General features: G+C 34.7%; 1 protein-coding gene across 2 annotated transcripts in view; it reads right to left on the bottom strand.

Moving 5' to 3' along the window:
• Positions 1-13,251, bottom strand: part of LOC149798359 (uncharacterized) — a 120,286-nt gene that overhangs the window by 38,316 nt on the left and 68,719 nt on the right. For both annotated transcript variants that reach the window (XM_089963500.1, XM_089963501.1), the window contains 6 exons: positions 10,487-10,630; positions 6,678-6,873; positions 5,863-6,000; positions 3,858-4,033; positions 2,311-2,550; positions 514-686 (listed from right to left, as the gene is read on the bottom strand). In XM_089963500.1, the coding sequence (XP_089819626.1) occupies positions 514-686; positions 2,311-2,550; positions 3,858-4,033; positions 5,863-6,000; positions 6,678-6,873; positions 10,487-10,630 (1,067 nt within the window). The remainder of the gene's footprint in view (positions 1-513; positions 687-2,310; positions 2,551-3,857; positions 4,034-5,862; positions 6,001-6,677; positions 6,874-10,486; positions 10,631-13,251) is intronic.

The raw sequence follows: 13,251 nt of genomic DNA, 5'->3' as shown, positions 1-13,251 counted from the left end.
TATAAAAAATATGAACTTAAGTGTGCTCTCAACTGACAAGTTTCAAGAATACCGTGAAAAATCACCTAGACCATATGCATAATGCATGTGTTTACGATTTTAAGAGGAGATTTTAGACTTTGTGGAGATTACTGACAGTTTTACTATACAATATTGAGTTTATGGTTTTTTTTATTGTTTATTTTATGCATTTCCACCAATTACAAATTTGCTCCCTCCAGAAAAACCATCAATGTTCCTAAATCTTAAAATGCCTTTCTGTTGTCACTATTCTCACACATTTGTTAATATTTGGTCAAGAAACTGTAGAAAATGCAATTCGTTACTACCATCATTTATAAACACCTTTCATATATATATCATGGCACAAAGCCATGGTCATTTTAACATTTCTGACACTTTTAAAATCTTATTTCCAGTTTTCATGTATGAACAGGTAAAGAGTATGCAATATTGGCAGATTGAAAGAATAAGTGACAACCTGTAAATGAGTTATGTCTATGGAGAACTTACTCAGCTTTCTTCTGTTTATCCCTTGCTTTCTTCCGACCATCCTCATCACTGTCAATGGTGTCACTATTTTCTGTGCCACTAACTTCACTGGAATTGTCGATAAATGACATGTCACTCTCTTCATCAGTCTCTGCTTCATCATCAATGAAAGAGTCCTCACTATCGTACGTTCTCTGAATTCACATTAAAAAAAAGAAAACAAATTAGAATTAACAATTATAACAAAACCGTTCTTTGTGCACTCATTTTGTGAGTTTCGAGTTTTCTTAGTGTACAAATGTTCCTGCATTTTGCAGGTGATACAAACCAGAAATATAAGGATCCAATGAACATTGATTCCTGTATTAATATAACTGGACTACATCCACAAATAAAACCACAAATGAAAATATGTCACAAAAGCAAGACTAATTGTACCCTCATAAACACGAATTCACAGTAACCATCTTACTCCAGACATGTGTGATATGTTTGCTTGTAGAAGTGATATATGGCTCCACAGCAAAACAGTGGCTATATGGTGTTAATAAAAGTAGATGCTCAAAAAATATACACATGAACTGCACAAAAACCATATGTATGTATATACAGTAAACACCCAATTTAGTGTATCAGATTCACCCATGTCTCACTTTTACACAAATTAATATTAACACCTGAGCAGAAAAACACACCAAGATGCATATCACTTCCATATATATATGTGAATGGCACGGCATGGGTTATCATGCAGAAACTAACATTATTTTAATGTTTTCGACCAGTATGAAGATTTGGCTACCCATTGATGGATAGATTTGAGGAAATTCTATACATGTTTAGTTTCTCAGGAACACAATATACACATACATCATGGTTTAACTGCATGTATGCATGTAGTAATATTTTAATGCAACTCGGCACAAAAGTGTCTATGTAGTGCTATCAAAAGGTTAAGTTGTTGTTGTTGTTGTTTTGGGGCTTAACGCCATTTGTCAGCACACGATAGGCTATACATGGCGGCCAGTATTAATGGTGGAGGAAGAACCCGGGAAAACCCCACCGACCCACGAGAAGCTACTGGCAAGCTTTCTCACATACCCACATTGGCTGAATCCTAGACTTGAACCGCCGCAGACAGAGGTGAGATGGCAGTGATCCATAACGGAGAGCGCTTTAGACCACTCGGGGCCCCAGGTTAAGTTGTAAAACATAAATAACTGCATTACAATTCAGAAAGTCACTGTTTAAAAATAATTTTAAAAAATAAAAATTCAGTAAGAGAATACGAAACTGTAAAACGTAAAGATGCTAAAATTCTGTACAATATACAAAAAACAGATGAAGGCAATACATCAAAAAATCTTAACAATACAATTACAACTAGCTGTATGAACAAAATTCCCTTAAAAATTCCAAGGATTTATTTGGTTGTACACTCTCATAGCTTCTTCAAGCAGTTCACAACAAAAATAATTCCATCTCACATGGGTGTTAATAATCTAACTATTCATATCTTTTTCAGCCACTTATCATTCTCTTAAACTAGAAACATGTCCAATTTCCTGCCAACATGCTGCAATCCTACACATCTCTCCTTACACATGGACTAATTGGTTGTTTTAGAAGTTCTTAACTGTACAAGAATCAATGAATAAATGTCATTTTTTAGCAGCAAAGGATCATGGAAACTAATGTTCAACAGCTCCTAATTTTTGCAGACACCACAAATGGTACAATATGACATCTCTGAAATGTTCATCTTTTTAAGGACATGACAAATTCAAACACAAAACATTAGCTGAAATTAAAACTTACCCTGTTTTCCTGTCGAATTTCGTCTAATTTGAGGACCCATGGGTGTGTCCATATTCTCATAAGAAATTGGTAATCTGTGAAGAGTCGTCCACCCCTGCCTGATACAACTCCATCAGTGTTTCTTAGTGACAACTCCAAGTATTTTTCATACAGCTCAATCTGAACCTTCGAGAGTCTCACATTTATCACATATTCAAACTTGGGTGGCAAAAACTTGGTCAATGCTGAGTAGTCTTTCCTCTGTAAATGACGTTTAATAATATCAATAAAGCTTAAATCAGGTCTGTATTTTGCTTGGACATGAATCACAAGAGTATACCTCTCTAACAGAATAAAACCACCCTACAAATGGGAGGTAACACTTACAAATTCTCTAAGGTTACATCAAACACATACACTGTTGCAGAACTGTTCATTTGGTACCTCGTATCTCTGGAAAATCTGTTCCTTTTTTTAAATCTGTTTTTAACCCTTTACCTCAGAGAGCATAGTTACAAAGTGCAGTGCACGATAAAAAGAACACCTGTTACCTATTCAACCCCATACGCATAGGCCTGCCTGTGAACTGTTAAGCAATGTAGTGTATGTTACATTTAACAGCAATTTTAACCATTTTACATTTTATGTGCTTTAAAATCTTGAGAGAACTCATTCACCATCATGTCAAGAATACCTCGTGACCAACCATAGCTGCCATTTCTCATACTCGAAATTTACAAGTGTTTCATCTGCGTCTACAACACTAAGTCATCTGAATTTGATAATTTATAAAAACTGATTGCTGCCTATATTAATATCAGAGCCTCTACCTAAGTTATTGAATCTTTCATAGTTGTGATTCTGATCGTGAAAACTTTGTAATTACTGAATGAAATCTGTGACTGCCATTTTGGAGAGTGGAGATTACGACCCAGTTACTTTAAATAGCAGATATCGACCAGTGCATAAACAGTGACCATGTGATCTGACATAATTGTCATTCGCAGAAATGAATGTAGGATCTAATAGGGGGTTTTCCCTGAAGGTGGCGCTACGAAAACCGGCTTAAAATGGCTGATGTTTACAGCTGACGTCAAAAGGCGCTTCTATGCGACTGGAGTAGAGGCATCACAAGGCGCTTCCATGCAAATGGTGTAGAGGCGTCAAAAGATGCTTGCATGAGGTAAAGGGTTAAGGTGCATGGACAGTAATTAAGTAAACAGAAGATGCACATATATTTATCTTAAACATTTGTATACAATAATATATGCTGGTCAGATATCAGATAAATGACAATATTTTTGAAATCTCTTCCCATGCCTACCCGTTCCCTCCTATCTTTAAACTGCTACTCATCCTGCAAGGCCATATTCATAATTGTAAAACCAAGTACTAGCAAAGGCAAAACAGAAATCAGATTAATGACCTAGATTTCACCAAGTAAACTTGAGTTTGAACTGAAATTTGAGTCTTACCTCTAGGATTCTGGTGGAAATAAACTAAATTAATGCCCAAACTTATGTAAAAGAAAATAAAAAGATGAAATGTACATGTAAATATAACCCTACCTGAACACATCCAGCTAGCATTTCATGCAGTATGTGGGCTCGCCTCTTCATGATCTTCACATCATATGGTGTGGAGTCAGAACACTGGCCATTGGTGATTGGGTTGATAAACCGGTTAGCAAACTCTCTACGGGTACCAAGCAGGTTTGTCTTCACAAAGTTCACCATACAGTGATCTGTAAGATGATATACAAGAAACCGTAAATCACTAAACACAAACCCTCTTGCAAACAGTAAGTAACTGACCATGTACAGTTTGTACATATTGGGTTTAACAGTATGTCAGTACAATTCTGGCTCTATAATGCAGATACAGACAGTTACAAGTTAAACAGCCAAGTTATTTAAGCCAGAAAATTAGGTTACAGCTACTTTTGGAATAGTTAAGTTACTCTTGAGATGTATCCACATTCCAATTTTTGTCAAGTGTAGGTGAAAAAAGGTCCAAGATAGATATTGAGGGTGTAACAAACAGAATATAATATATATAATGTTCTAAGTGATTGGAGGAAAAAGTGCTAGAGTTAATGAAAAACAGATGGTTGGCTGACTAGAAACATTTTTTTTGGCCTCAAACAATGAGGATAAATTCTTAAGACTTTGTAGCAGATGACATTAGGCAGTGATTATTTATATATATATATATATATATATATATATATATATATATATATATATATATATATGATTTTAAATCAAATGCAGACTTAACATCAGGTTTTTAACACATTTAATACAATTTCCCCTTCATCAGGTACCCAATCATTAGGTAAAAGTTTTATAAACTTCTGACAGCTCTATTCAGTGATATATCAGGATTTTTAAATTAATTGCTATGCTAAACATACTGGATCTCAAAGGCATTGTTTCAATTTAGGACATCACCACTCAGCAAATTACGAGTCAGTGGAGATATCCGGTACCAATACTAATAAATCTCATATTACCCAAAATTTCATTATCATTCATCTGTTATGAAAGATGTCAATTTACAACTGTAATTCTATTGTGAAGGTTGTAGTTTTGTGTTATATAACTGTGGTGAAGGAAATATGTTTTAATAATTTTTTAAATAAACTTTCAATATTTCATTATCATTTAAATAACCTGACATGAAAATAAGCAAAAACATTACAGTGATTATCTTTAACTTTCTACAGCTACTTTGCCCTATCTTCACCAACTCTGCCAGGACAGGAAATTTTGAACAACTTGGATCATGAATTGTGATTAAATGTACTTATCAGCAATACCATGTTTTGTATCATTGAGATGATTTCAGGTAAGGAAAAAACCTGCTTGTAGACTACACTATGGACGATGGTTTCTAAACTTTCAAAAACGATGACAACTATGTAAAACAAAATCTAGACATCCTTAAAGCCAACACTACTGCAGTCAACACTGAAGAAAGAAAATCAATATCTATCTCCTATAACTGGAAGTCAAAACTAGATTTGGGTTTGTACACACCATTAACTAAAAACAAAGAACACACAATTAAAGAATTTATGAAAGTTTGAAAAACTTCTATAATGGAATGAAATATATTCAAATCATCTAAATATGAATAATGTCTCTACATAATTTTATTTGTCTGTCGTAAGTTGAAATATTCCAAATGTGAAAGGAGGAAATTTTTTCAAAATAATGGAAAATTGCTATAATGGTTTATAAATCTAACAAGGCTATCTAGATACATGAATCCAGAGGAAAGTACAAACTTCTTTTATCTCTCACAAATGGTTTTGCCAAATAATGACAAACATCTTTGACAATGAACTTTCCAGCACTAAATGCAAAAGGTTTTAAAGAATGTGTACAAAAAATTGTAACTGCTGTAATAGCTTAAAAATATAACACGGTCATCGACACGTAAATAAAAAAAAACTGTGCCAAATTTCATTGTTAACATGAGTGATTTATGTGCAATCTTGCAAAAAACAGCTTGTGGGGGTAGAGGAGACATCCCACTCTGAATATAGAAATACAATAAGAAACTTACATTCCCCAAGGTTATTTTGGAGTGGAGTGCCAGTCAGTACGATTCTCCGTTTTGTTTTTATCTCGCTCATGGCTTTGGAGATGGCAGAAGAATCATTCTTCAAAATATGACCCTCATCACAAACCACAATATCAGGACCTACACAGTTAAAGTCAGGAAATTAAATAATGTAGACAATTATCATAAATGTGGTATTAGTCTAATAATTATTACTTAGAAAAGAGATAACAGGAAACATGACTGGTGGTCCTTAAAAAAATCAGAAGTAACTTCACCAATGCCCATCTTATAACGCAGATATTAGCATGGCTCATATTAAAATATTAGAATTCATTATATCGTTATATCGTTTCCACCAGAATTATTTCAGTTCATTAAAATTCCTAACTAATCAGAACCAATTATAATGTGATTCACATCATCAAATAGCCATTTTTATATTTTAATGCACTATTAGGTCAGAGTATTGTTTTAGAACATCCATCAGTATACGGCTCTATCATTGATAATGCAGGACACTTGCATGGCTCTCATGAACAACATCATAAAGAGCTGCATTCTTAAGCCAAAGGCCTGCCCCCCCTTTTTTTAAATAAAGATTATTCACAAGACCTTGCTGAAATTTTAGGACTTTTCAAGATTAGATGTCATTTCATGGACCTGTAAAACAACCACTTAAATTCTAAGGATAACGATTTTGCAAACCATGATATCGATAAACTGAAAATCAATTAGCAGACAAATTCATCTCTTCCAGCAAGTCTGGGTAAATTATACCTCACTATACTATTAATTATAATCCAAAAGACTTGTACCTGGGTCCACCAGAGTCTCCTGGAAGATTTCACAGAGTCGCTTTTTCTTTGCAAAACCTTTCTTCTTCTGTTTGTGCCCTGTTGCAAGCCGCCGATACATGTCATAACCCATGATCATGACCCCTCCATTCTCATGCCAATCTTGAAGACGATCAGCTCTTGCAAAGTTCTGCTTCACCAAGGACAACTCGTACACCTTCAAAAATGAAAAAAAAACACACCACTTTAAGCATTACCAAATGACAAACCTTCTATTAGAAAGCCTACTATTTCCAGACTTTTCAGATAGAATTGGAAACAGGAATTGTTATTTCTATGGGGAAACCCATGAAGCAAACGATGTGACTGCATCTTGCATCACCAACATTTCATACTGCACAACTATTAATAACTAAATAACTACACTCTGAAAACAACCCATATGAGGTCAAAACAGACTTATATATATATCTATCTATATCTTTATAAAATGCTTACAGGAACATATCTTGCAGATTAAGATAAAGCTGTAAAAAGTCCTGAATAATGTTTCCTTGCCATGATACAATATGCCCCGTTTTCAATGTACAGCACTCTATCACTATAGGGCCCTTAACTATACAATAGTTCCAGTTATAAGGCAGGTATAGTCATGGACTCCATTTCATTAAACAGTAAAAGTATTAAAAAGTTATTGTTCAGAAACCAATTTTCTTCCAATCAGTGACCTCTGCCCTTCTGACCTCAAAATCAGTAGTTTTTTTTTTTACCCAACTGGCAGAAACTGTTTTCCTTTCTTCAATCACAGTGGCCTTAACTTTTGACTCAAAATCAAAAAGCTTCTTCCTTGTGCCAAGTGCAAGCTATCCACAATGTTTAGTCAGTGCTGTAGATCTAAAAATCAAAAGGCTTCTTTCATATTCCAAGCGTAATCCATCCGAAGTTTGGTTGAGGTATTGATGTATAGTATAACTTTTTTCTTTCACTTATACTGGTCATCACCTTTTAACATTTTCCACCAAAATCAAAAGCTTCTCTCTTAACCTCACGTGCAAACTATCGACAAAGTTTGGTTAAGGTATTAGTTGATTAACTGAATTTATTGTACACAAAGGAAAAAGTTGACAGACATGTACAGACACACGTCACTGTTACTTACTCGTTATTCATACCATGACGTACTTATTTGCTAATTTATGTATCTGTAGATTTTTGGGTGTGTGACAATCTGAATACAAGTCATTTTGTAAGGGGCAATTTCTAAAAAAATCAAACAATAAGGGTATGTCATTTTGTTGTATTCAATATCTGCTATCTTCGCAAGCCAAGGTTCTGATATGTTAGCCTATCTGCACCTTGGTAGATCAGTCTGATATCTGAGTGTTTTGCACTAATCATATCTACTGATTGCACGCATTGCCTCTGTTAGTATGTAATGCCAACTAACAGCATGTAATAGTAGAAGCCAAAAATAGTGGAAGCAATTTACTTTATAAAGGATAGTTTGCAACCAGAAAGAAGCCATTACTTGCATATTTGAGGAAAAAGATGTATTTGTGCAAATATGGAACAGCAGCGGATAATCGCTCATTTATGATCCATTCCAGTTGTATGCATCCCTTGTCTTGATCATGGAGGTAGTGTTCAAATTTGAACAACTTGATTTTGACAATGTGGTGGTTTGTCACCGCATTGAACAAAATTCATAAAACCGAAGCACTAAAAATCTGATCACTCTGTCAAGTTGTAGATAAACTAACATATCTGAACCACGGCTAGTGAAGATGAATGTTTTTACCATATCATAGCATTTATTTTCAAGCAACACTCAAAAGCTCTCCATCACAGTAAAACAATGTCAACCTAGGCTGGAGTTAGAGATTTCCAAAGTAGTCATCAAATTTGGACCCTAAAAATAATGAAGTGTTCAATCATCACTCAACTATGGAGTTTAACATGCTGAATCTTGCAAGTTTGGTCTTATCTATTATCTACCAATTTTGATTTGACAATGCCCTCTTTCTGTGAATTTTTTTCAACCTCGCACATTAATTTGCAAAAATTATTTATCTCTACAAGTTTCTCCTTTTATGAATAAATTATTTATTGCTGTATGTTGTGATTACTCCAATGTCTTGCCCTTCAAACTGAAAGTAGTCAATTTATATCTTATACAGATGCTCCTACAATATGAACTAACACTGACAATGAATAAAAATTAAACTATTTCTGCATATATAAAATTTAATTCTTTTATTCCATAAAGTCTTTACAATATAAAATGAGATAATATCTCTAATGCAAGTGCGATTAAAATGTCAGTAAATCTCCAGTTAGTACATATACATATGCATCAGGTACTGATGATAACAGATGTCATATCCAGGTGTCTAGCAGATGTCATATCCAGGTGTCTAGCAGTGGATGCAGCAAATTTCTTGCTTTCATTCAATGGCCAGTCATGCCTATACTCGTGGTTTCTCTACAGCATTCAATTGCCAATAATGCATACAGTCATAGTGATTAAATAGGTGGTAGTAAAAGTGTCTCTAATTGGTTACAAACTGGGTTTTTCCAAGAATCTGCGATCAGAAATGAGATTTTTTTTCTCTTGTAAATTTGAAACTATTTGTAAGCCAAAAGTTATAAATCAAGAGCGCTTGTACTACACATTTTATTGTTGAAAAATAGTAAACAACGGTGGAGTTTAGACTGATTTTTGATGATGGTTAGAGCATAAACAAAGATTCTCAGGTTTGATCTCGAAATTATTGAGCAAGCAGAATGAGCATTAATTCCAATAACAGTACTAGGAGTTAATAATGCAAAATAATAATCCAAGCACACATTTAACCCTTATTTACTGCATATTGAGAAACAGTTCAAGATAATCCTATGACTGATTTTCCCTTTCATTACTGAATTAATAATGCAATCAAAGAAAATGGGCATCAAACTTTACAACTTGAAAGGGCTTCTGTTTCTATAAGCCAATGTGTGTTTATGTGTATGAGAGAGATGGACCAAGCAGTAACACTGTGTGGGTGTGTAAGATTTGGTGTATTCTGATTGGTACTTGGAAATAGTTAAGAGTGTGTAATGTTGAGAGAGAGAGAGAGAGGTTACATGGCAATTTTGCTTGTTGTTTAGTTGTAACCTTCCATGTGTACAAAGGTAGTGACAGGTTATATTCATCTGTCAGTTGGCACCTCTGTACAATCAGTGAGTTCTTGTTTCCAGTGTAAGATCAACTCTTATAATACACCTGAAACCACATGGCTATGCAAGGTTATTACCCGCTACATAAATATGTAAAAAAAGTTGCTTAAGCCAAAAATTTAATATACCTGTTATTTCCAGACAAGGACAAGAATCCCACAGATGAGATCATATTAGTGAGGCTATCAGTAGGGAAATGGGGGGGGGGGGGGGGGCAATCCTTTAAATCTTCATTGTTTTTTTCAGAAAATTAAATATTAGAACAGACTTAGGATACATCACCTACATGTAAATAAAAAATCAAATTTTTATCACTGAAAAGTCGGTGCCTTCAAATCCAAAACAATTTAAACTGCATCAAGTACAAGTGCATACAAAACTGAAAGGAGCTTTAAAAACAAAAAGAGCACCTAACTAAGTACAAAGACAGTATTTCAAATTAAATTACACCAGCTTTCAGAAAGATACTGAATCAGGATCAACCTAGAAATTTTCAACTGCCAAAGTTGTTTTTTTTATATAAAAAATTTAAAGTAATTTGCCAACTGAGATATTTGATCACCTGTGGCTTTTTCATCATCATAGTCACCAAAATAGTTAACCTCACTTACATCCATCTGATAGTGAAGATCTTCCTGCCACATTTCAAATTCTCTCTGCCAGTTAAGTACAGTGTTAAGTGGGCAGACCACAAGACAGCACTTGATTCTAGTCAGCTTTTGATTGGACATCATCATGTGGAGAAATGATATCACCTGTATATAATAAGAAAAAATATTAAAAAGTTGGCACAAACTATAGTTCCATGATTTTTCAAGAACTAATACCTGTACCTTCTTCCTCAATGAAGTCTTAGCATTCAACTAGTAAAATGTGTTCATTTGTAATGAAACTTGAATCTGAGGACTCAAATGTTTTTGCACTCCAGCCATTTATATAGAACTTTTAAACAATTACTGTAGCTTGCATCTTCAAAGATCTGGTGTACTGCAACCGTGATGTATACTATTTACATAAATGGTTCTCTTAAAAAAATAAACAGATGCTAGAACTTGGCAAAGAGCCAACAGCATATTTCTGAACTAGACGTGTATCAACATGACATGGATGTCTTCAACAATATGATGCAACTGAAGTTCAAATTACAACCCAGGCTACAGCTGTCACAATTAGAAAGAAAATGGCAAAAATCAATGTTAAGCTTAATAAGAAATTTATTTTCAGTTCATGCAGTCTTGTAAAGTTACTGATTGGAAACAAAATCTTTAACAGACAGGCCAAAAGGCATCTTCCTTAGCGCAATAGAGATACTGACAAAAATTTATCTAAAGGGGCAAGTTCTCCCCTTCATCAAAAATAAAGGTGGGTGAGTGGAAAAATGGAAGGGGAGAAGGAAATGGCCATGGTTCAATATTTTACCTAGCATGTCAATTTCCATCTGTTTCTTCATGCTCATCCGTTTGAGCTCTTTTAAAATCAAAATCTTTGAATATGTCCCCTCTAGCTGTATAAGCATTGATCTGTTGATGGTTTCTGCCATTAATCTGGGTGTGAATATTGTACTATGCTGAGATCCCCCCATTCACTGTATGCTATCTGAAGGGGTATATGCATCTTGGCTAGTGTGAATAAGTTGGGAAACTGTTATTTATGGTTGTTATGTTCAATTCCCCAAGCTTATAAGTATCTGACTTTTGAATACTCCTGTTCCAAAAGAACACTACTAACAGCAACATAAATTCTACCCAAGTTTCACTTTTGTATAGCAGTGTTTTGCTGACTAATATGCCATCTTTCTTATCTGCTACATATTACTATAGTGTCTTTTTAATACAGATGATCAAAATAAATATCTTAACATTTAATTTAATTTTACATTCTTATTTATTCAGTTTATCTTAATCCTTATAGAGCTTTAGTTTTGTAGCATACAATCCAACAGAGCTGAATTGTTTGAGAAAAGAAATGAAAATTGCACCATACTTTTAAACTGTATTTTAACTAGGCTTGGTATTCTGCCTTTTCTACATTCTGAAATACGGCTGAAAAAGAAGTAGACCTGCATGCTGTCTGTTTTTATCTATCCAGCAAGTACATTGGACTCGTATTTGGGTTTAAAATCACTCATTGGTATCTTCATTAAAACTTTCCAGGCTCCAATAATCTTTTAATGCTCACAACTTTAACATTCACTGTCACTATCATCAGCCATTATTTACCAAACAAAATTGTCATCTGAAGATCAACAACATTGGGAATAAGCCATTTTGGTGTGCTAAGTAGCCAGTATTTTCAACATGCATTTGTAAACCTTCCTTGATGCAAGGATCAAGTTACGACATAATACTTGTTTTAGGGCCAAACATGCCAATAAAATTTAGTTTAACAACCACTCATGTCAAGCCAAAGAACCCTGATGTGTAAACAGTTGAAGTGAGCCATATGTTGTGACAAATGCTTCAATATACCTCTACTGGAAGTGTGACTAATATTGCCACAAGCTCTTTAATAGTTGACAGTTGAAAAAAATTTGATTACTGCTCAGAGTACGTTTTTATAGGCTTAACTTTAAACTAATTTGCACGCGTTCTCACATATTACTGGTCTCCAAGTGAATGAATTCAAACTTATATTGTGTGATTCCCACATTTATCTGCTGCAAGTGCAGGCCGTCCACAAAGTTTACTCCAGGTCTGTGGTGCAGAACTCATTATTATTTTGGATGCAGTAACCATTTTTCTTCTTTCAGTCAGTGACATAGACTGTTGAACCCCAAAATCAAAGTACACCTTCCTTATCCCAAGTACAAGTCATCCTGAAAGAACAGTCCAGGTCTGTGATATACTATTATGTAAACAACATTTTTGTTCTTCAGGTCAGCGATCTAGAAATTTGACATTTTGGATCCAGAATACTTCATCCTTACTCCATGTGCAAGTCATTGACAATGTCTGTGTGTGTGTGTGATTTGGATTTTAAGTATAGCTTTAAAAACATTTCAGTCATATTGCATAATGTCTGCACTGTGACAGTTTATAGTGATGTCTAGCACAGGGGTGTCATGCCACAGACATGCAGGATCATGTCCCACCCAGTTACATTATCCTGACACCAGTCCAACCAGTCCTAACACTAACCTCTTAATGCTCAGCGCCTGGCGCGGCAGTTGACAGTACCTTTACAAGTTTTTGGTATGACCTGGCCAGGGTCTGAACCCACAACCTCCCACATCTGAGGCAGACACTGACCACTAGGCCACCGGAGAGGTCGGCAATGCCTGGTCCAGATATGTGACATAAACTAATGTTATTGTGCAGCAACCATTTCTATCCTTTCAGTTACAGTGCATATGATCTTTGATGCCAAAATCCTTAAG

The sequence above is a fragment of the Sinohyriopsis cumingii genome, chromosome 6 (assembly GCF_028554795.1).
Source record: "Sinohyriopsis cumingii isolate HCF-2022 chromosome 6, ASM2855479v2, whole genome shotgun sequence".
Classification (NCBI taxonomy): Eukaryota; Metazoa; Mollusca; class Bivalvia; order Unionida; family Unionidae; genus Sinohyriopsis; species Sinohyriopsis cumingii.
Note: the sequence above shows the minus strand (reverse complement) of the source record. Positions and strands in the feature narration are given on the sequence as shown.